The sequence below is a fragment of the Palaemon carinicauda genome, chromosome 19, assembly GCF_036898095.1.
Source record: "Palaemon carinicauda isolate YSFRI2023 chromosome 19, ASM3689809v2, whole genome shotgun sequence".
NCBI classification, from domain to species: domain Eukaryota; kingdom Metazoa; phylum Arthropoda; class Malacostraca; order Decapoda; family Palaemonidae; genus Palaemon; species Palaemon carinicauda.
Genome location: NC_090743.1, coordinates 44099644 through 44124643, shown reverse-complemented (window position 1 = coordinate 44124643; position 25000 = coordinate 44099644). Strand labels below are relative to the sequence as shown.

At 36.6% G+C, this 25000-nt stretch overlaps 1 protein-coding gene across 2 annotated transcripts in view; it reads right to left on the bottom strand.

Moving 5' to 3' along the window:
* The window catches only part of LOC137658230 (adipokinetic hormone/corazonin-related peptide receptor variant I-like), a 139006-nt gene that overhangs the window by 100822 nt on the left and 13184 nt on the right, over nt 1-25000 (bottom strand). For both annotated transcript variants that reach the window (XM_068392913.1, XM_068392914.1), the window contains exon 2: nt 15404-15481. In XM_068392913.1, coding sequence (XP_068249014.1) covers nt 15404-15481 — 78 coding nt within the window. The remainder of the gene's footprint in view (nt 1-15403; nt 15482-25000) is intronic.

The following is a 25000-nucleotide window of genomic DNA, read 5'->3' as shown; positions in this document are numbered from 1 at the left end:
ACCGAGGCATTTTGCGTTTATAGGCGTAAGAGGAGGAGATGATCTTAATGTTGATTGTTTAGGATGCAGTTTATCAATGAGCTCTGGTTTATAAGCCATATACGAATAAATTACAACAAATACTACTAATCTACATTTACAGGCTTTGGAAATTTCCTTATGCTTTTGTTTTACCTCATACATTCACAAGCACCATTTTTTTTTGTTTTTTATTTTTTTGTCAGTCAAAAAAGTACCAAAATGAGGAGTGTAATTACAACTTTTCCATATTTCACTTCGAAGAAACTATCTATGGGAAGCCAAATTTTACTAAACTTATATATAAATACTAGTAATTTCTTATATATTTACTGATATGTATCTATTAGCTTACGGATATTAAGTGTAATTTTTTATAAGATGCTTCTAACCCCAACTATTTATTCCCTTTATTGGTGAATATAATCTCATCAATCCTTCAATCAATCAAGCTAACCTCCCCCATTATAATCTGATCCACAGGATTTTCTAAGATGAAGCTGATCCTTAATATTGGCTTTTATTAAAAAAAAAAAAATAAAAAAAAAAAAAAAAAAATTCAGGAGCACCTCATACATCATTTATCATTTCTTTTTAATATCATATTGAACAACTCCTTATAAACACCCCTCACCCCTCGTGGAATGATCTTCGTAATCAGGTAGTTCAATCGGTAAAAGCTCAAAAGTTCATAGTTGCAGCAAATGCTTTTATTTTGAACAGGCTGACACAAGTCTTTTTTATATTTTATAAAAGAAATATTTATTTTAATGTTTTTAATGTTTTTGTAATATTTTATTAAATTTTTTCATTAATTTTTATATCGTTTATCTATTTCCTTATTTCCTTTCCTCAGTGGGCTATTTTTCTTTGTTGGAGCCCTTGGGCTTATAGCATCCTGCTTTTCCAACTAGGGTTGTAGCTTAACTAGTGATAATAATAATAACAATAACAACAACAATAACAACAACAACAACAACCGCAAGTAAACACCCCTCCCCCAAAATTCCTTGCCTACAGCCAATAAATCATAAAAGAAATATTCTCTGAAATCCAACATAAAATTTCCAATCATTATTCTTCATGAACAACATTTAATTGGTCGTCGATGCTTCACTGACCTTTGCCATTAAGAAAAAAAAGTGAGATTTGCGGTTGAAGAGTCACGTGATTAATGTTGTTGTTTATAAGGAAACTGATGACGAAGGAGAGAGAGAGAAAGCGGAGGAAGACGAGGTTATTGATTGTGGGGTTCGACCTCAAAGAAGCATGATGAATAAAGAAGGCAGAGGAATGATGCATAGGATGGAGAGGAGAGAGAAAGGGAGAGAAGATGATGGAGAGGAGGGAGAAAGGGAGGGAAGTGATTGAGAGGAGGGAGAAAGGGAGGGAAGGTGATTGAGAGGAGGGAGAAAGGGAGGGAAGTGATTGAGAGGAGGGAGAAAGGGAGGGAAGGTGATTGAGAGGATGGAGAATGGGAGGGAAGGTGATTGAGAGGAGGGAGAATGGGAGGGAAGTGATTGAGAGGAAGGAAAAAGGGAAGGAAGGTAATTGAGAGGAGGGAGAAAGGGAGGGAAGGTGATTGAGAGGAGGGAGAATGGGAGGGAAGTGATTGAGAGGAAGGAAAAAGGGAGGGAAGGTGATTGAGAGGAGGGAGAGACGGAAGGAAGTAATTGAGGAGAGGGAGACAAGAGGAAAATGATTGAAAAGAGAGAAACGGAGAAGTCGACTGAGAAGGAGAAAGGGAGGGAAGGTGATTAAGAAGAGGGAGAAACGGAGGGAAGTGGATTAAGAAGAGGGAGGAAAGGGAGGGAAGAGGGAGAAAGGGAGGGAAGCGGAATGAGACGAGAGAGAGAAAGGGAGAGAATAAGAAGCAAAATATGAAGAGATAATATAAATTGGGAAGAAAACGGGGAAGAGAAAGAAGTTAAGAAAGGGAGAAAAAGGAGGAAACAGAGAGAAAAAGAAGGTAGCAAATATAAAAAAAATATAAATGAAAATAAGAAAAAGAAGGAAAATATGATGAATATAATAAAGAACAAGAGACAAAAAAAGACAGGGAATGTCATGAGATATGAGAAAATTAAAGAAACGGAAAAGGGGAGAGATAAAATAAGTGACAATGAAGGAATTATGAATAAATGGCATGAGAGGGAGAAAATAATAATAATAAAAAAAAAAAATTATTTCAAGATTCAAAAATTGGAGAGTTGAAAACTGAACAATCGAAAATTGAAGAATCAAATCAATATTTTGGGGACTGAAAACTGGGGAATCTAAAATTAAGAACAGAAAATTTAGACACCCAAAACTGGGGTATCAAAAATTTGGGGGATTAAAAACCGGAATCAAAAATCAAGAACTGAAAATTAAGCAACCCAGAACTGGGGAATTGAAAATTGGGGAATTGATTACTGGGAATAGAAAATTTAGTGTTGAAATTTGGTAAACGGAAAATTTGAATAAAGAATTGAGAGCTGAGAATTGAGGAACTGGAAACAGAAATCGAAAATTGTGAAACCAAAATTTGGGGATTAGAAAAAAGGAATCGAAAATTGTGGAACCATATATTGGAGAACTGAAAACAGGAATCGAAAATTGCTGAACCCAAAATTGGGGAATTGAAAACAGGAATCGAAAACTTTGGAATAAAAAATTGGGGAATTGAAAACAGGAATAGAAAATTGTGGAACCAAAAATTGGGGAAATGAAAGCAGGAATAAAAAATTATGAAACTAAAAATTGGGGAATTAAAAATACTAATCGAAAAATGGGGAACTAAAAGATGGTTAACCGAAAATTGAAGAACTATACACTTGGTAATCAAATTTTCGGGAACCAAAAACTTGGGTTCCGAAAATTAGGGAAATGAAAATTGGGAATAGAAGATTGGAGAATCAAAAATTCTAGAAATGAAGTAAAAATAATAAAAAAAAGGATAAAAAAAAAAAAAACTGAATGAGCTGAATTTCAGTAGATCTGCTATGAAAAAAAAAATTACAGGGAAATATTTTAGTATATAATCAAAGAAAATATATAAAATGGAAAGTTTTAAAATCTGGTGGTAAATCTTGAAATCATTACATAAAACGAAATCATATTAATTAGGATAACATTATATCTATTAGAAATGACCGGAGTCAGAACAATAAAGTCATTTAAAGCATATAATAGAATAACCAGAGGAATTAAGAATAATAAAAATAGCAAGTAGAAAAGCATTCTGAGAGTGCAGACCTCCCCCAGGGCAGATTATTTCTTGTAAACAACTTGCCTTTCCCAGAATCAATTTAGACCGTTGGCGTATTTGAAGTCTGTGACAACCATGTGCGAACTTGGAGGTTAAGGTTAGTGTTAATTCGGTCGACCTTTTGCTTGACCTTAAGCTTGACCTTTGACCTAGGATTTACAAAAAGGAATTATTTCCACGTCTCAACATAATAAATGATCTCTGACAGTTTCACTACTCTGAGTAACATTGTGGATAGGAAGATGTTCACAAACAAACCAACAAACATACAAACAGACAAACGAGCAAACAATGAAGAAAATATATCCTCCTCCCAACTTCGTTGACGGAGGTAATTAAAAAATAGGGTAAAACTTTAAAACCGCAACAAGAATGAACTAGAAGCAAGTAGCGGCCATTATTAGCAAGTCATCTTTTGCACAAGATAAAAGAAACATTATAAAAGCGAAACTTTTATGGGTCCCAATACCGGTGCCATTAAACTCTCCAACCTTATTATAATATGCCACACGGGAGCTCTTAGCGAGCGAAGACAGGGAGATCTTGGTGTGAGCGTTCATTATAATTAAATGTCAGAGAGCGAGCGTGCATGCAGTTATAAAGATTGTCTGTAGTTAGTATATATATATATATATATATATATATATATATATATATATATATATATATATATATATATATATATATATATATACATATATATATACTGTTTTATATATATATATATATATATATATATATATATATATATATGTTAATATATATATATGTATATATATATATATATATATATATATATATATATATATATATATATATATATATATATAGTATATCGCCTGAAATTACATATAAAAGTCAGACTATATATCAGTTTAGTGGGATCGGTGTTACTCTATGGACATGAGTCATGGTATGACAATGAAACAATCTCCAACAGATTTGGTAAATTTGAGAACAAAGCCCTCAGAAGGATATTGGGCGTTAAATGACAGGACAGGATTAGAAATGAACATATAAGAGAGATTACTCGAGTGCCATATGTGGATGAGACTATGATGAGGGATAAATGACATGGTTTGGGCAAGCTTTTCGTACACCCCAAGAGAGATTAGTTCATTTGACAGTCAGTTGGGCTCCGCAATCCACTAGAAGAGTTGGAAGACCCAGACCTACATATGTGAGGACTATGAAGTGCGAAGTAGGAGATGATGAATGGAGAAGTATTGAATTAAAAGCTCAAGATAAAGAGGACTGGCGAAATCTAACCGAGACCCTTTGCTTCAATACGTGTAGGAGGATATGATGATATAGTATATATATATATATATATATATATATATATATATATATATATATATATATATATATATATATATATATATATATATATATATATATATATATATATATATATATTGAAGCTGACTTTCAAATGGTTGTTTGTGCTGTTTAAGTATTTATTACTCTAAAGATTTGGGTGTCTGTAAATGCTGTTTACCCTTAAACGAGCATTAATATGGTTACTGTCTATTTGCTAGTGGTTGCATCCAAGCTGTTTATATTTTAACGTTTAGTCTTTAGTAACAAGGTCTGACTGACAGACCATAAGTGAGTACGCTCTTGTTTTAAATTTGGATAACTGTTCACATATAGTCGGGTGGACTTAGTGAAGTAAACCCAAATCGACTTCTGCCATGAAGGACTTTGCAGCAGCGGACTACGAAAAATTAAAAAAACTCGGATATACTTGAAGTCTCAAATTACCCGAGGGATAAATGGGCTAAAGGAACTCCTTGAAAAGGGCTATACCGACAATGTTGAAATAAGTCGCAGAATATCCATGATGGAAGGACGAATAAATAATTTTCAGGAAATTTTGAATCAGATGGAAAAAAATTCTATCATGCAATGATTTAATATATAACAAAGAAGGTAATGTGATCGAGTGAGCTCGTGATCTGGAGACCCAGTCAGAGGAGCTGGACTCAAGAGCTGTCATATTGTCTTCTCTACGCTCGGAGTTTTTAGGCAAACACACGCCAACTGACTCTAAAAAGGACGAAGAAATATTGAAGCTTATAGAGAAGCTTTCGACTAAGTTGGATGATATTCAAATAGCAGAGAAATCGCGACCTTCTATCCGAATTCCAGGTTTTCATGCACCGTGCTGGGATGGAGCACCCCGAAACTTTCAGTCGTGGAGGGTTCGAATGGACCAATACTTTGAGTCAGCTGGTATGACTGATGGTAAAGAAAAGCTCATGATCTTGTTAAATGGCAACGCATTACCAAAAGTAGTTCATGATACTATTTTGGATTGCAGTTCTGTTGATAGTGAAATGGAGCTTGGAGGTGCCTTGAAGAGAAGGTACCAACATCTGCCATCATATAAGATGTACTACTTGGTTTAGAAGCCTTGAAGCCAATGAAGTCTACAGTAGCAAGGGAGATGAGACAGGTTTTGGATGGACTGACTGATTCTGCTCGGTGAATGAGAGAACTTGATCAAGAAAGGGAATTGGATTCATTCATGACAATTGAAATTGCCAGCAAACAGATCGATTCTAGAATTTATTACGAATATATGCGGCAATCAAAATGTCATAATCAGACATTAGCATAGTTGATTACATATCTTCAAAGAAAAACAGAAGCTAGAGAACATCGAGACCATCCTCATTCCCTGAGCGATAATACTAACAAGTCACCTGTAAACTACTTTAGAGACAAAAGCTCAAAATGTGATGATTCCTTGGCTACATTGGTTGATGATGGGAGGGCTTGCCCATTTTGCATAGATAAAACTCATTTGATCATTAAATGTCCTATCTTTATATAAAAAAACCAAGGAAGAAAGACGAGGGATGATTGTGAGTAGTAAGAGATGTTTCTTTTGTCTTAGAGCCAACCACAACGCAATCAATTGTACACACCCGGATAAGAAATGTTGTGTAGAATGCCAACTTCATCATTATCGATTTGTAGCCTGCCCACCATACGGAAGAAAAGTACAGCCAAGGACTTTCTCTGGGTTGGAAAGTTCACGGGCGGGAGGTACTTCTGCTTTGAATGCGAATCTAACTCTGTCGGGAAGTGCTTCTGAGTGCAACATTGGTCATGCACAGGAGGTTGCTTCAGATGCACATGCAACATTCAACACAGTAGGGACCCTAAACTTAAGCCAGGAAGGAAAAATTCATCGACACTACTCCCCTACAACGTATGTAGAACTGCAAGATGTTGAGGAAAAATAGCATCGCGTGGTTGCATTTATCGATACATGTGCTGATACAACATTGCTTAAGTTATCCACAGCCAAACATTTTGGCTTGCAAGGTGAACCATTCAAGTTTCGATATGGAGTAGCTGGAGGAGGTATTGCTGAGGAAAGCAGTGCCAAGTTTTCTATCCAAATTAGACTAGTAAATGAAATTAAGTCATACAATGTAATTGCAATTGGAATTGAGAAACCGGCCCATAACAGTCCTGCAGTTGGAGGAGATATTTTTTATGAGTATCCTTATCTGAATGCTGCCAGGGGAATGTTACCCACAGATGAAGCATAAATTGATATCATCATTGGTTATGACTATTATTTCCTTACAAAGCCAGTTGAGAGCGTAAAAGACTCTAAGTATCTTGGGGTGGACCATTTTTGGAGGGAACATTCCAAAACCCAAACCACATGCTGCATACAGGGTCCAGTTTTTGAGTCATTTGGAGGATTTGCAGAAATTATATACATCTGATGTTGTTGGTGTCAAACCAACAACATTGTGTGTTTGCTCAGATAGGGAAATAGCAGAGTCTCAGTTCATAAAACATTGTTGAAATAAGCTTTGCATAAATGCGGATGGTCGCATGACTGTGGAAATGCCTTGGAAGCCCGGTTTCCCTGAAGCATTTGAGTGTAACAAACCTCAAGCAGAAATAAGACTTATGAACCAAGAAAAAAGATTAATTAGGAATGGAACCTTTGATGATTATAGCGAAGAAATCCAGAAATTAATAGACAGTTGCTTTGTCAGAGAATGATATCCAGAGGAGTCCAGAGATGAGGGATGGTACTTACAACATCGTGCTGTATATCAACTACACAAATCAACAAAGGTTCGCATCGTATGGAATTCTGCTGCCAAGTTCAATGGCTTGTGTTTGAATGATGGATTTAACAAAGTGTCATATTTCTTGAACTCTCTTCTGTATTGCCTTCTTCACTGGCGAATGAAAAGCATAGGTATTGCAGGCGATGTTTAAAAAATATTTAATCAAATACTTATGGCTGAAAAGGATCAGAGATATCACAGGTTTGTATGACATTTTGATCTATCTTCTCCAATTCATCACTGGCAGTGGCTTCGCCTTCCTTTTGGGGATAAACCACCACCAGACATAGCTATAACTGCAGTATGCACTTTGGCAGATACATTCAAGGAGGAGGAACCTATTGGAGCACAGTTAATTAACTGTCGCATGTACATGGATGATGTGAGTGAAGCATTTGATAAGAATGAATTAGCTATTGCAACCATGGATCAGGTGAATCGGATATTAGGAAAGGGCTCCTTCAGAATAAAAGAATGGCATTCTAATGACCCCTCTGTTGACCGATGCCCAAAAGACAAGCAAACACGAGTTTTGGGTCATATATGGGATAAGGCTATGGATAGTGTGGCTATTCAGCTAAACAAATTCAGTGAGAAGTTTTCAAAACTAACAAACCGGAAGGTTGCTAGTTTGGTATCAAAGTTGTGGGATCCAAAAACTATGTTATCTCCTGTAACAATTAGATACAAGATTTGTCTTCAGGATTTATGGGCTAGTGGAGTTGGTTGGGATGATGAATTGATTAAAGAACAAATCAAGATGTGGAAGGGATATGTTCATGAAATGAATCAACTAATTAGATTTAGACTAGATCGGATGATAAAGCCAGAAAATTCTTTAGGAGACCCTCAACTTCATGGATTTAGTGATGCCAGTGAATCTGCCCTAGGTTCTGTGATCTGGCTGAAATGGAATACTTCTCATGGAGTAGAACTGAAATTCGTCATCACAAAGTCTTTAGTGGTTACGTTGAAACAGTGTTCTATTCCACGTCTTGAGCTTACTGCTGCTGTGGTTATGGCTAGACTTGCCTTGCTTGTTTTGCAAGTGGTTGGCAGGGTTAGTACCATGAAATTTTGGACCGATTCGGAACTAGTGTTGGCCTGGGTTCGCTTTCCCGCTAGGACCTTTTAACCATTTGTGTCAGCTAGAGTTCAGGAGATTCAGGGTGCTTTGCCAGGATTTTCAAAAGAATTTTGATATGTTCCTTCACTATCGAATCCTGCCGATGCATTAAACAAGCCAATAAAGCCAAGTTAACTACAACGATGGATCAATGATCCTGATTTTCTTCTGAACAGTTCTCAAGATTGTGATTTTGGGGAACCGACATATGATTTTGAAAAGAAGCGTTGTATTGTCAAAGAGTTTACACCAAAATCTCTTAAAAGAATCCAATTTGCTGGAATTTTGGCTGATGAGAGTTTTGATGAAAGATTTACTGAACTCACTTCAGACTGGAATACACTTGTACAAATAACTGCTTACTGCCGCCGTTTGCTATTACATCAAAACCCAGAAAACTAGCAAAGTCATCTAGAACCTAAAGAAATACAAGAAGCAGAACTGGCTTTATTTTATGCAAGCCAGAAGTCTTCAAATAATCAAGATAAAGTTAATCATAAACAGATTAAAAAGCTTGACCCAAAGTTGGATGAAAAAGGAATTTTAAGAATTGGAGGAAGACTACATAAGCTCCATTTACCCTACGAGCAGAGACATCCAGTTTTATTGGTGAGGAATTCTTCCCTGGCTGAAGCATTCGCTCAGATGATTCATCGATGTACAGGTCATCAAGGATATAGAGTCGCAATTGCTTTAGCTTTTAAGCGTGGTGTTTACATTATTGAAGGAGCAAGATTATTTAAGGACATTGCTTTCATGTGTTGTTCCTGCAGAACCAGACGTCGCCTATTCTTGGGGCAACAGATGGGGGAACTGCCAAGTTTCAGAGGTGAGCCCAATACCCACCCCACTCCTTTAGCAGAGTTGCGTTAGATTTCTTTGGCCCTATCAAAATAAAGTTAACTCGTAATGCAAGCACTGAAGGAAGTATAATGATCATAACTTGCACCGTCACTCGTGTCATATCTCATATCTCTTGAACTGATCGACTCAATGTCTTCAGATGCTTTTCTCTGTGCTTGGAGAAGATTTACTTGTAATCATGGAATCCATCCAGTTTTGGCAGTAAGTGACAGAGGCCGCAATTTCATAGGTGCTCAAGAGAAATTGCAAAAGTGGATAAATTCTTGGAACGAAAGCCTAATAAAGGACAAGTTTGCAATTGCTGGGACAAAATTTTAGTGGAAATTCAACATACCCCACGCTTCTCATATGAATGGTGTTGTTGAATCATTGATCAGAAGCTGTAGAAGAGGTTTAGATGCAGTAACAGATTATCCACATAAAAAATTCAGTGCTTTGGAATGGCCAGCAATACTGTCAGAGGTGACGTACCTTGTTATTCACAACCAATTTTCCCAAACGGACCAGATCATCTTGAGTCCCCAACTATAACCGGCAATGACTAACTGTTCCCTCACGGGCAACCTTCAGTTCTACAACCATATACCGGTAACAAAGTGAACTTGAGATGCATGGTAGTGGTAGCTCAAAAGAGAATTCAGATATTTTGGGAGACTTAGATTCGTTAAATGCCTCCTCAGCCTGTAGAAAGATCGAAATGATTTAATCCCAAACAGAATCTTCAATTTGGTAATTTAGTTCTTCTTCTGAACCAGGCCTAAAGGGAGGTGTCACTCCTAGGGGACTGTGGAGGCGCGGTCTTGGTGAGAGGCTTCTTCCCGGAAAAGATGGGCTTGTTCGAAGAGTGGAGGATGGAGAATGGAAAGGTGGTTCACTGGGAGAGACCCATTCATAAACCCTGCTTAATTGCTACGGTACAAGAGCTTCAACATGGATTCCAAGCTAAGGCAGATAAAGATACTCAAAATTAAATTGGCAGAATTTCATTTACCAAACTGATTTGGTCTCTCTCTATATGTATATGTTTCGAAAGCCCTTTAAATTATTGTGGTTCATTGCATTCTCCACTAGGCGGGAGTGTAGTGGACTTTCAAACGGTTGTTTGTGCTGTTTAAGTATTTATTACTCTAAAGATTTGGGTGTCTGTAAATGCTGTTTACCCTTAAACGAGCATTAATATGGTTACTGTATATTTGCTGGTGGTTGCTTTCAGGCTGTTTATATTTTAACGTTTAGTTTTTAGTAGCAAGGTCTAACTGACAGACCATAAGTGAATACACTCTTGTTTTAAATTTGGATAACTGTTTACGTATAGTCGGGTGGACTTTGTGAATAATATTAATATTTACTGTATTAGTCACTATTAAGTTGTATTTTGTCGAATCTATTTTATTCTTTGCGTTTAAATGTTTTGTCTTTATTTTCGTTATACCTTTATGCAGTTCGTATTTTGTCATTACTTTGTGCAGTTTTATTTGTCATTTATTTTGTGTTCTCTCTTCTTTGTAAACTTCACTGAATAAAGAGAAGTGGTAGAAGGGGTTTTCCTTGACTTGTGGAATCTCATCGTTGTCCAAATTATATATATATATATATATATATATATATATATATATATATATATATATATATATATATATATATATATATATATATATATATATATATATATGCAGTATATGTGTACGTTTATTACAAATAATAATCAACCTAATACAAACGTTATTTAATCGAGATCAAAATAAATAAATTTTAGAAATTACGTGAAAATGAATCAACATTCACACCGAATGTGATTGCTTTACGATGTAAAATATAGAACATGAAAATAATAATGTCCAAGTTACTATAATTATCAAACAAATAATTCGAAAAGAGTTATAACCACAAACAACCACGTTAATTTAAAGCAAGCTAGAATGTAGATTTTGTTTGTCGAGAAAATTAAGTTCCTGGAACGATAGTTATAAATATCATCCGATAGCCTAGGAAGAAAAACTACCCATTTAAAAGTCTATTATATGTAAACATCTTAGTCACTCGAGTCTTATGAAGAAAATTGTAGCATTTAATAAACGTAACTTAAGGCTGGCATTTCCATTTTATTAACCAGGACAGGTTGGGAATATTTTCAATTTTTAATCTCGGTTGGGTAAAATTATCTTCCTGAAATAGGTTACAGAAGTTATCAATTTACTTTTGAGAGATGGTATTGTCTTTTATCATATACGAATAGTGAGTTGGCTTACTTCAGAATTAGATAGTTCATGAATTATTTGAATTTAATTTGATTTTGAAGTATTAAGGTATGTATAGGTTTCATCTAAAGATATAAGTTTGTATTCTATAATAGGTCGATATTTTTAATTGAATCATTAACATTAAGACTTACATATGAAAATTATATTGAAATTCTTATGAAATTCATTTAGGAAATCCTATACAATTTCATCATTTTCCCGTTAATCCCCAAGATGTACAATGCACTATTCGACTCTGTAATAAACTCACCTTTTCTCTTCTAGTTTGGATTATTTAAGTCTTTCATACCATTTGAACTTTCCAAGTCCCACCTGTTTATAATCTCCCATTCTTCTTTCGGGATCAAACCATCTTCAAAAATTTCAATCTATCCTGTCGTTTATGCTAACTCTTTCCATAGTTCCAAATCTCTCCACTTCTCTATGAGATGGTAATTCTATTATGGAAAAAGTCTTTATAATCTTCCATTCTCTCTTCATGACCAAACCATCTTAGAAAACTTCAATCTATTCTGTAATCAATGCCAACCGTTCTCACAGAGTGTTTTTATGAATCCTCATCTCTCCACTTCGCAATGAGATGGAAATTCGATTTTGGAAGTCGGCCTTATTTAAAAAACATATGGAGATTTTTCGATGTGTATTATAACATCACATATGATTATGCGAAACAAAATAATTTTATATGATTATATAAGGGATAGATAATAGTAAGTGCCTTCCTTTATTCTTTGATAAACAGATAAATAGATGAATAAAAAGCATCTGTATAAACTCACATTTAAGGCTAAGCATTTACTTTTTTTAGATAAATATCTATCAATTTATCAGAGCTACAATCTCTTAGCAAAATCATCATCATCATCATCTCCTCCTACACCTATTGACACAAAGGACCTCACTTAGATTTCGCCAGTCGTCTCTACCCTGAGCTTTTAAATCAATACTTTTCATAGCAAAATACGTTTCAAAAAATGAATTAGCCTTCTTCAAAATTATATGTAATAAACTCCCTGCCTACACCCACTCATATCCTGCAATGTATATATAAAAAGAAAAACTTTATATTAAAGCAAACATTGAAGCATCCTTGAGGTAAAATTCTTAATACCCTCCTAATGGGCCAAAAGCAAATTAAGGGGAGAGCGCGTAATGATTTTTGTTTGAGCTAAAACACATCCATTTTGCCTAACTACTTGAGTATACCAGCTTGGTTGTTCCGGTTACACAAGGAGGGTGGGGGTGCTGTGCCTTTGGGAAAATAAAAACGATTTTGCAATTGCCTAATGGTGAAGTTGACAGAGAGAGAGAGAGAGAGAGAGAGAGAGAGAGAGAGAGAGAGAGAGAGAGAGAGAGGGGGTGGGGGTGGAGGATTTATTATCGTTTCCAGGGGCCGTGTAATAGTGTTTTTTTTTAGATAACTCTTAAAATAACTGATGGTTTTCCATGATATCAAAGCAGGGAGCGCTTCATACAATGGCCTAATTTTGGGAAATACTGTGCATTTCCAAATACGTTTTCATTAACTTTTTTACTTAAGAAAATGAGGCTAAAGCCAGTCTTAGCCACCCACACATTCGCAAAAGTGATGACGTCCCTCAGTGACGTTGTTATAACGTTTCTTCCCCTGTACCTCCCATGCCCCGAATTGTTAAACGCCTGTTTAACTCCATAGATAATTGTCATATGACCTACCCCAAGCAATACGAAATTCTTTGTCAGTAAAAGTTCAGCATACCTGGTAATGTGATTCGTGACTTTAGACTTTACCTAAACACAAGACCAACGTTTTATATCTTACCCACTCACTTACATTGAAGATCAAGAATGAGACCTATGCCAGGAGACGAAAGAAGCCATGCTAACCCTACACTTCTCACTTCAAGCGAGCGTTGGTAAAACAATAGAAATATAGTTTTCTTCAGGTTAAGCCGTAGGACTCATTCATCCATACAACACAGGTTACTCGATACATCAATTGCCAGGAAGAAAATGACAGAGCATTGTTTGATATAATTTATCATATCAATTTCACCAGAGAGTAGCTTGAATTCCTTAGAAGGTAGACTTCTAAAAGATGTTTCATATAAGGGCATTGACATCGGCCATTTGATAAATTTTGAAATTATATTATATATATATATATATATATATATATATATATATATATATATATATATATATATATATATATATATATATATATATATATACGTATGTGTGTGTGTTCATACATACATAAGATTTATTATATTTCAACCTATAGTTTTATATATTTATTTACGTTATAAGTACCAGTACCTATTTTTGTTATTTAAAAGGTATTTGACAAATATCATTGCGACTTTGTCACTGGAATTATACCAGACTTCAATTAATGAACCAATCACCTTACTTTGAGAAATCCATTGACATTGTCTACATGCCAAGCTGATATACTCTTATCAAAGTATTCATTAGCTTTGCTTTTCCAAAATAATGTTATCACCAATTGCTGGAAACCATAGATTTATGAGGGATGAAAAAAAAAAAAACAAGAAATGGACACTTACTTACATTTTACTCATCATCACTCTCAAGGAAAAAAAATGTTTTCTTTTTCTACTAAAGTTTTCATTTTATTTTTTTATTTTATTTTATTTTTTAGTCGCAAATCTAAAATTTGTAGGAGCCCGAGTAGAATATCTCTCGGTGCGATTCCACACCCCTGTTTTAAACCTCTTCTATTATGTTTGATAATTTGTGTTAACCATCTAATCATTATCTACCACCATAAAACATTTTATTGCTCTTCCGGCTTATTTTATATGTGCAGTACACAGTCTTTCCTAACAGGGATTTACTCGGTAGCCTAATAACTATGGGAGTGAAGGAAAGTAGGCAAGAAGGAAGGGGGGGGGGGTACAAGGATAGCCATACGTGTAAACACCGAAGGAGGGTTTGGGGGAACCTCTGCGTCACAGTAACGTGATCAAGTAACACTTCTTCGAAACGCTCTGAAAGAAGGGAAGAAGTTCCTCTTTTTTCTAAGAGTAAACGGGTTAATTAAGCACATCTGTCAATTCATTGTACCACCAAAAATTAGGCCAATGTTTGAAACATTCATTGCTATAGTTTCATGGAAATTCATAAGCCGGTTTGTTAGATATTTGGGAAAAACACTACTACACGACCTCTGGAAACGATAGTAGGTATGACATGAATTTGAATTACTGCTTATCAGTTTTCAATGAGAGAGAGAGAGAGAGAGAGAGAGAGAGATTTGGAGAATTTAAGCATAACATGAATTTTAATTCATTGATTGTCAGTTTTAAGAGAGAGAGAGAGAGAGAGAGAGAGAGAGAGAGAGAGAGAGAGAGAGAGAGAGAGAGAGAGAGAGGTGTTTGGAGGATTTAGGTATGAAAAGAATTTGAATTACTGATTGCCAGTTTTCAATGAGAGAGAGAGAGAGAGAGAGAGAGAGAGAGAGAGAGAGAGAGAGAGAGAGAGAGAGGAGGGTTGCAAGGATTTAGGTAGGACATGAATTTGAACAAACTAACTGTCAATATCTGAAACAGAGAGAGAGAGAGAGAGAGAGAGAGAGAGAGAGAGAGAGAGGTGGATGCAAGTTTTTAATATTTACTATTGGATATTAATTGTACCTTTGTTAAAATTGTCCATCAGCAATGACCTTAGAATGAAGAACAAAATAACACAAACTAAAGGTATAGAATGAAAATGTCTATTCTACTTCAGACTGTTCAGGAAAGAAATAGCAATGAAATATATGACTCACCTGAGGTATGGAACAGACAGCTGCAATCGACCAAGCGAACGATAACATCATCTTCCCTCGCCTCTGTGCATCGTTCACCTGTAATGAAAGATATACAAGATTAATAACAAGAAAAGTTTAAATGTTATTTATGAAAGGTACTATTTAAAATCGGTAGCATGTTTAAAGGCCAATCATGAAGGGTGCAGGTAAGGGACAGTGACATTGCCCTAGCAAGCAGGACAATTCCCTATGATCAGCGCCCAAGCCCCCTCTCCACCGAAGCTAGGATCAGGGAGAGTCAGGCAATGGCTGCTGATGACTCAGCAGAGAGACCTATATGCTCCCCCTAACCCCCATAGTGAGGTCACAGCAATCAGAGGAACTAATGAGTTTAAGTGGGACTCGAACCCCAGTCAAGCGAATACCAGTCAGGGACGTAACCACTTTAGGCCACCATAACCCTAGATTGATTGAGATTGTAGAGCTTCATATCTCCTCAATGGCCGTGCCTAACAAACTGTCCTGCAATTCCGTGTCTACCCTAATCTGCCGTACAAGTCAGTGTCTAACTTAATCTGTCCTACAACTCCTTGTCTAACTTAATCTATCCTCCAACTTCGTGCCAAACCTAACCTGTCCTGATATTCCGTGTTTAACCTAATCTGTCCTGCGACTCCATGTCTAACTTAATTTGTCCCCCAACTCTGTGTTTAACTTAATCTGTCCTGCGACACCATGTCTAACTTAATCTGTTCCCCAACTCTGTGTTTAACTTAATCTGTCCTGCGACGCCATGTCTAACTTAATCTGTCCCCCAACTCTGTGTCTAACTTAATCTGTCCTGCAACTACTGGTCTAACTCAATCTGTCCTGCAACTACTTGTCTAACTTAATCTGTCCTGATATACCATGTCTACTCTAATCTATCCTGCAACTCCATGTCTAACGTACTCTGTCCTGCAACTCCATGACTAATTTAATGTATCCTGCAACTCCGTGGCCAACTTAATCTATCCTTTAACTCCAGGTCTAACTTAATCTCTCCTGAAACTCCGTGTCTAACTTAATCTGCCCTGCAAATCACCATTTAACCTATTATTTCCTGCTACTCCATGTCTAACTTAATCTGTCCTGCATATCCGTGTATAATTTAATTATGCCCTGAAACTCATTGTCTAACCTAATTCAATCTGCAACTACGTGTCTAACCTAATGTCTCCGCAATTCCTTGTCTAACCTAATCTGCCCTGTAACTCTGTGTCTAACCTGATCTACCCTGTAACTCTGTGTCTAACCTAGTCGGCCCTGTGACTCTGTGTCTAACCTAATCTGCCCAACGACTCGGTGTCTAACCTAATCTGCCCTGTGACTCTGTGCTTAACCTAATCTGTCATATGAGTCCTTGTCTAACCTAATCTGTCATGTAACTACTTGTCTAACCTAATCTGTTCTATGAGTCCTTGTCTAACCTAATCTGTCAAGCAACTACTTGTCTAACCTGATCTGTCATATGATTCCTTGTCTAACCTAATCTGTCCTATGAGTCCTTGTCTAACCTAATCTGTCAAGCAACTACTTGTCTAACTTAATCTGTTCTATGAGTCCTTGTCGAACCTAATCTGTCCTATGAGTCCATGTCTAACCTAATCTGTCAAGTAACTACTTGTCTAACATAATCTGTCAAGCAACTACTTGTCTAACCTAATCTGTCCTATGAGTCCTTGTCTAACCTAATCTGTCCTATGAGTCCTTGTCTACCCTAATCTGTCACGCAACTACTTGTCTAACCTGATCTGACCTATGAGTCCTTGTCTAACCTAATCTGTCCTATGAGTCCTTGTCTAATTTAATTTGTCAAGCAACTACTTGTCTATCCTGATCTGTCCTATGAATTCTTATCTAACCTAATCTGTCAAGCAACTACATGTCTAACCTGATCTGTCATATGATTCCTTGTCTAACCTAATTTGTCAAGTAACTACTTGTCTAACCTAATCTGTCAAGCAACTACTTGTCTAACTTAATCTGTTCTATGAGTCCTTGTCGAACCTAATCTGTCCTATGAGTCCATGTCTAACCTAAACTGTCAAGTAACTACTTGTCTAACATAATCTGTCAAGCGACTACTTGTCTAACCTAATCTGTCCTATGAGTCCTTGTCTAACCTAATCTGTCCTATGAGTCCTTGTCTACCCTAATCTGTCAAGTAACTACTTGTCTAACCTGATCTGTTCTATGAGTCCTTGTCTAACCTAATCTGTCCTATGAGTCCTTGTCTAATTTATTTTTTCAAGCAACTACTTGTCTATCCTGATCTGTCCTATGAATTCTTATCTAACCTAATCTGTCAAGCAACTACTGTCTAACCTAATCTGTCCTATGAGTCCTTGTCTAATTTAATTTTTCAAGCAACTACTTGTCTATCCTAATCTGTCCTATGAATTCTTTTCTAACCTAATCTGTCAAGCAACTACTTGTCTAACTTAATCTGTTCTTTGAGTCCTTGTCTAACCTGATCTGTCTAATGAGTCCTTGTCTAACCTAATCTGTCAAGTAACTACTTGTCTAACCTAATCTGTCAAGCAACTACTTGTCTAACCTAATCTGTCCTATGAGTCCTTGTCTAACCTAATCTGCCCTATGAGTCCTTGTCTACACTAATCTGTCAGGCAACTACTTGTCTAACCTGGTCTGTCCTATGAGTCCTTGTCTAACTTAATCTGTCAAGCAACTACTTGTCTATCCTGATCTGTCCTATGAGTTCTTATCTAATGTAATCTGTCATGTAACTACTTGTCTAACCTAATTTGTCCTATGAGTCCTTGTCTAACCTAATCTGTCCTACGAGTCCTTGTCTAACCTAATCTGTCAAGCAACTACTTGTCTAATTCAATCTGTTCTATGAGCCCTTGTCTAACCTAATCTGTCTTATGAATCCTTGTCTAACCTAATCTGTCAAGTAACTACTTGTCTAACCTAATTTAAATCATTTATTCATTCAACCTAATCTAACAAGCAACTACTTGTCTAATTCAATCTGTTCTATGAGTCCTTGTCTAACCTAATTTGTCCTATGAGTACTTGTCTAACCTAATCTGCCCTATGAGTCCTTGTCTATCCTAATCTGTCAAGCAACTACTTGTCTAACCTAATCTGTCCTATGAGTCCTTGTCTAACTTAATCTGCCCTATGAGTCCTTGTCTAACCTAATCTGTCAAGTAACTACTTGTCTAACCTAATCTGTCAAGCAACTACTTGTCTAACCTAATCTGTCCTATGAGTCCTTGTCTAACCTAATCTGTCCTATGAGTCCTTGTCTAACTTAATTTGTCAAGCAACTACTTGTCTATCCAGATCTGTCCTATGAGTCCTTGTCTAACCTAATCTGTCAAATAACTACTTGTCTAACCAAATCTGTCCTATGAGTCCTTGTCTAACCTAATCTGTCCTATGAGTCCTTGTCTAACCTAATTTGTCAAGCAACTACTTGTCTATCCTGATCTGTCCTATGAGTTCTTATCTAACCTAATCTGTCAAGCAACTACTTGTCTAACCTAATCTGTCCTATGAGTCCTTGTCTAACCTAATCTGTCAAGCAACTACTCGTCTAACTTGTCTGTTCTATGAGTCCTTCTCTAACTTGATCTGGTCTATGAGTCCTTGTCTAACCTAATCTGTCATATGAGTTCTTGTCTAACCTAATCTGTCAAGTAACTTCTTGTCTAACCTAAACTGTTAAGCATTTACTTGTCTAACCTAATCTGTCCTATGAGTCCTTGTCTAACCTAATCTGTCAAGTAACTACTTGTCTAACCTAAACTGTCAAGCAACTACTTGTCTAACCTAACCGGTCCTATGAGTCCTTGTCTAACCTAATCTGCCCTATGAGTCTTTGTCTACCCTAATCTGTCAAGCAACTACTTGTCTAACCTAATCTGTCCTATGAGTCCTTGTCTAACATAATCTGTCAAACAACTACTTGTCTAACCTAATCTGTCCTATGAGTCCTTGTCTAACCTAATATGTCCTATGAGTCCTTGTCTAACCTAATCTGTAAAGTAACTACTTGTCTAACCTCAACTGTTAAGCAACTACTTGTCTAACTTAATCTGTCCTATGAGTCCTTGTCTACTCTAATCTGTCAAGCAACTACTTGTCTATCCTGATCTGTCCTATGAGTTCTTATCTAACCTATTCTGTCAAACAACTACTTGTCTAACCTAATTTGTCCTATGAGTCCTTGTCTAACCTAATCTGTCAAGCAACTACTTCTCTAACATAATTTCTCAAGCAACTACTTGTCTAACTTAATCTATCCTATGAGTCCTTATCTAACCTAATCTGTCAAGCAACTACTTGTCTAACCTAATCTGTCCTATGAGACCTTGTCTACCCTAATCTGCCCTATGAGTCCTTGTCTACCCTAATCTGTCAAGAAACTACTTGTCTATCCTGATCTGTCCTCTGAGTTCTTATCTAACCTAATCTGTCAAGCAACTACTTGTCTAACCTAATTTGTCCTATGAGTTTTTGTCTAACCTAATCTGTTCTATGAGTCCTTGTCTAACCTAATCTGTCATGCAACTACTTGTCTAAACTAATCTCTTCTATGATTCCTTGTCTAACCTAATATGTCCTATGAGTCCTTGTCTAACATAATCTGTCAAGTAACTACTTGTCTAACCTAATGTGTCAAGCAACTACTTGTCTAACGTAATCTGTCCTATGAGTCCTTGTCTAACCTAATCTGTCTTATGAGTCCTTGTCTAACCTAATATGTCAAGTAACTACTTGTCTAACATAATCTGTCAAGCAACTACTTGTCTAACCTAATCTCTTCTATGATTCCTTGTCTAACCTAATATGTCCTATGAGTCCTTGTCTAACATAATCTGTCAAGTAACTACTTGTCTAACCTAATCTGTCAAGCAACTACTTGTCTAACGTAATCTGTCATATGAGTCCTTGTCTAACCTAATCTGTTCTATGAGTCCTTGTCTAACCTAATCTGTCATGCAACTACTTGTCTAACCTAATCTCTTCTATGATTCCTTGTCTAACCTAATATGTCCTATGAGTCCTTGTCTAACATAATCTGTCAAGTAACTACTTGTCTAACCTAAACTGTCAAGCAACTACTTGTCTAACGTAATCTGTCCTATGAGTCCTTGTCTAACCTAATCTGTCCTATGAGTCCTTGTCTAACCTGATCTGTCCTATGAGTTCTTATCTAACCTAATCTGTCAAGCAACTACTTGTCTAACCTAATCTGTCCTATGAGTCCTTATTTTGCCTAATCTGGTGAGCAACTACTTGTCTAGCATAATCTGTCAAGCAACTACTTGTCTAACTTAATCTGTCCTATGAGTCCTTATCTAACCTAATCTGTCACGCAACTACTTGTTTAACCTAATTAGTCCTATGAGTCCTTGTCTATCCTAATCTGTCAAACAACTACTTGTCTAACATAATCTATCAAGCAACTACTTGTCTAAATTAATCTGTCCTATGAGTCCTTATCTAACCTAATCTGTCAAGAAACTACTTGTCTAACCTAATCTGTTTTATGAGTCCTTGTCTAACCTAATCTGTTCTATGAGTCCTTTTCTAACATAATCTGTCAAGCAACTACTTTTCTAACCTAATCTATCAAGCAACTACTTGTCTAACTTAATCTGTCCTATGAGTCCTTGTCTAACTTAATCTGTCCTATGAGTCCTTGTCTAACCTAATCTGTCCTATGAGTCCTTGTCTAACCTAATCTGTCTTATGAGTCCTTGTCTAACCTAATCTGTCAAGTAACTACTTGTCTAACCTAATTTAAATCATGTATTCATTCAACCTAATCTAACAAGCAACTACTTGTCTAATTCAATCTGTTCTATGAGTCCTTGTCTAACCTAATTTGTCCTATGAGTCCTTGTCTAACCTAATCTGCCCTATGAGTCCTTGTCTATCCTAATCTGTCAAGCAACTACTTGTCTAACCTAATCTGTCCTATGAGTCCTTGTCTAACTTAATCTGCCCTATGAGTCCTTGTCTAACCTAATCTGTCAAGTAACTACTTGTCTCACCTAATCGGTCAAGCAACTACTTGTCTAACCTAATCTGTCCTATGAGTCCTTGTCTAACCTAATCTGTCCTATGAGTCCTTGTCTAACTTAATTTGTCAAGCAACTACTTGTCTATCCAGATCTGTCCTATGAGTTCTTATCTAACGTAATCTGTCATGTAACTACTTGTGTAACCTAATTTGTCCTATGAGTCCTTGTCTAACCTAATCTGTCCTCTGAGTCCTAGTCTAACCTAATCTTTCAAGCAATTACTTGTCTAATTCAATCTGTTCTATGAGTCCTTGTCTAACCTAATCTGTCCTATGAGTCCTTGTCTAACCTAATCTGTCCTATGAGTCCTTGTCTAACCTAATTTGTCAAGTAACTACTTGTCTAACCTAATCTGTCAAGCAACTACTTGTCTAACCTAATGTGTCCTATGAGTCCTTGTCTAACCTAACTGCCCTATGAGTCCTTGTCTATCCTAATCTGTCAAGCAACTACTTGTCTAACCTAATCTGTCCTATGACTCCTTGTCTAACTTAATCTGTCCTATGAGTCCTTGTCTAACCTAATATGTCAAGTAACTACTTGTCTAACCTAATCTGTCAAGCAAATACTTGTCTAACCTAATCTGTCCTATGAATCCTTGTGTAACCTAATCTTTCCTATGAGTCCTTGTCTAACCTAATCTGTCCTATGAGTCCTTGTCTAACTTAATTTGTCAAGCAACTACTTGTCTATCCTGATATGTCCTATGAGTCCTTGTCTAACCTAATCTGTCCTATGAGTCCTTGTCTAACCTAATCTGTCAAGCAACTACTTGTCTATCCTGAGCTGTCCTATGAGTTCTTATCTATCCTAATCTGTCAAGCAACTTCTTGTCTAACCTAATCAGTCCCATGAGTCCTTGTCTAACCTAATTTGTCAAGCAACTACTCGTCTAACTTAATCTGTTCTATGTGTCCTTGTCTAACTTAATTTGTTCTATGAGTCCTTGTCTAACCTAATCTGTCCTATGAATCCTTGTCTAACCTAATCTGTCAAGTAACTACTTGTCTAACCTAAACTGTTAAGCAACTACTTGTCTAACCTAATCTGTCCCATGAGTCCTTGTCTAACCTAATCTGTCCTATGAGTCCTTGTCTAACCTAATCTGTCCTATGAGTCCTTGTCTAACCTAATCTGTTAAGTAAATACTTGTCTAACCTAAACTGTTAAGCAACTACTTGTCTAACCTAATCTGTCCTATGAGTCCGTGTCTAACCTAATCTGTCCTATGAGTCCTTGTCTAACCTAATCTGCCCTATGAGTCCTTGTCTACCCTAATCTGTCAAGGAACTACCTGTCTAACTTAATCTGTTCTATGAGTCCTTGTCTAACCTAATCTGTCCTATGAGTCCTTGTCTAACCTAATCTGTCCTATGAGTCCTTGCCCAACATAATCTTTCAAGCAACTACTTGTCTAACATAATCTTTCAAGCAACTACTTGTCTAACTTAATCTGTTCTATGAGTCCTCGTCTAACCTAATCTGTCCTATGAGTCCTTGTCTAACCTAATCTGTCCTATGAGTCCTTGTCTAACCTCAACTGTTAAGCAACTACTTGTCTAACTTAATCTGTCCTATGAGTCCTTGTCTAACTCAATCTGCCCTATGAGTCCTTGTCTACCCTAATCTGTCAAGCAACTACTTGTCTATCCTGATCTGTCCTATGAGTTCTTATCTAACCTAATCTGTCACGCAACTACTTGTCTAACCTAATTTGTCTTATGAGTCCTTGTCTAACCTAATCTGTCCAGCAACTACTTGTCTAACATAATCTGTCAAGCAACTACTTGTCTAACTTAATCTATCCTATGAGTCCTTATCTAACCCAATCTGTCAAGCAACTACTTGTCTAACCTAATCTGTCCTATGAGACCTTGTCTACCCTAATCTGCCCTATGAATCCTTGTCTACCCTAATCTGTAAAGAAACTACTTGTCTATCCTGATCTGTCCTATGAGTTCTTATCTAACCTAATCTGTCAAGCAACTACTTGTCTAAGCTAATTTGTCCTATGAGTTCTTGTCTAACCTAATCTGTTCTATGAGTCCTTGTCTAACCTAATCTGTCATGCAACTACTTGTCTAACCTAATCTGTTCTATGATTCCTTGTCTAACCTAATCTGTCCTATGAGTCCTTGTTTAACCTAATCTGTCAAGTAACTACTTGTCTAACCTAATCTGTCAAGCAACTACTTGTCTAACGTAATCTGTCCTATGAGTCCTTGTCTAACCTAATCTGTCCTATGAGTCCTTGTCTAACCTAATCTGTCATGCAACTACTTGTCTAACCTAATCTGTCCTATGAGTCCTTGTCTAACCTGATCTGTCCTATAAGTTCTTTTCTAACCTAATCTGTCAAGCATCTACTTGTCTAACCTAATATGTCCTATGAGTTCTTATTTTGCCTAATCTGTCGAGCAACTACTTGTCTAGCATAATCTGTCAAGCAACTACTTGTCTAACTTAATCTGTCCTATGAGTCCTTATCTAACCTAATCTGTCACGCAACTACTTGTCTAACCTAATTTGTCCTATGAGTCCTTGTCTAACCTAATCTGTCAAACAACTACTTGTCTAACATAATCTGTCAAACAACTACTTGTCTAACTTAATCTGTCCTATGAGTCCTTATCTAACCTAATCTGTCAAGCAACTACTTGTCTAACATAATCTGTTCTATGAGTCCTTGTCTAACCTAATCTGTCAAGAAATACTTTTCTAACCTAATCTGTCAAGCAACTACTTGTCTAACTTAATCTGTCCTATGAGTCCTTGTCTAACCTAATATGTCCTATGAGTCCTTGTCTAACATAATCTGTCAAGCAACTATCTGTCTAACCTAATCTGTTCTATGAGTCCTTGTCTAACTAATCTGTTCTATGAGTCCTTGTCTAACCTATTTTGTCAAGCAACTACTTTTCTAACCTAATCTGTCAAGTAACTACTTGTCTAACCTAATCTGTCCTATGAGTCCTTGTCTAACGTAATGTGTTAAGCAACTACTTGTCTAACCTAATCTGTCCTCTGAGTTCTTATCTAGCCTAATCTGTCAAGCAACTAATTTTTCTAACCTTATCTGTCCTATGAGTCCTTGTCTAACCTAATCTGTCCTATGAGTCCTTGTCTAACCTAATCTGTCCTATGAGTCCTTGTTTAACTTAATATGTCTTATGAGTACTTGTCTAACCTAATCTGTCAAGCAACTATCTGTCTAACCTAGTCTCTCATGCAACTACTTGTTTAACCTAATCTGTCTTATGAGTTCTAGTCTTACCTAATCTGTCAACCAATTACTTGTGTAACCTTATCTGTCAAGCAACTACTTGTCTAACTTAATCTGGCTATGAGTTCTTATCTAACCTAATCTGTCATGCAACTACTTGTCTAACCTAATCTGTCCTCTGAGTCCTAGTCTAACCTAATCTGGCATGCAACTACTTGTCTAACACAATCTGTCCTATGAGTCCTTGTCTAATCTAATCTGTCATGCAACTACTTTTCTAGCCTACTC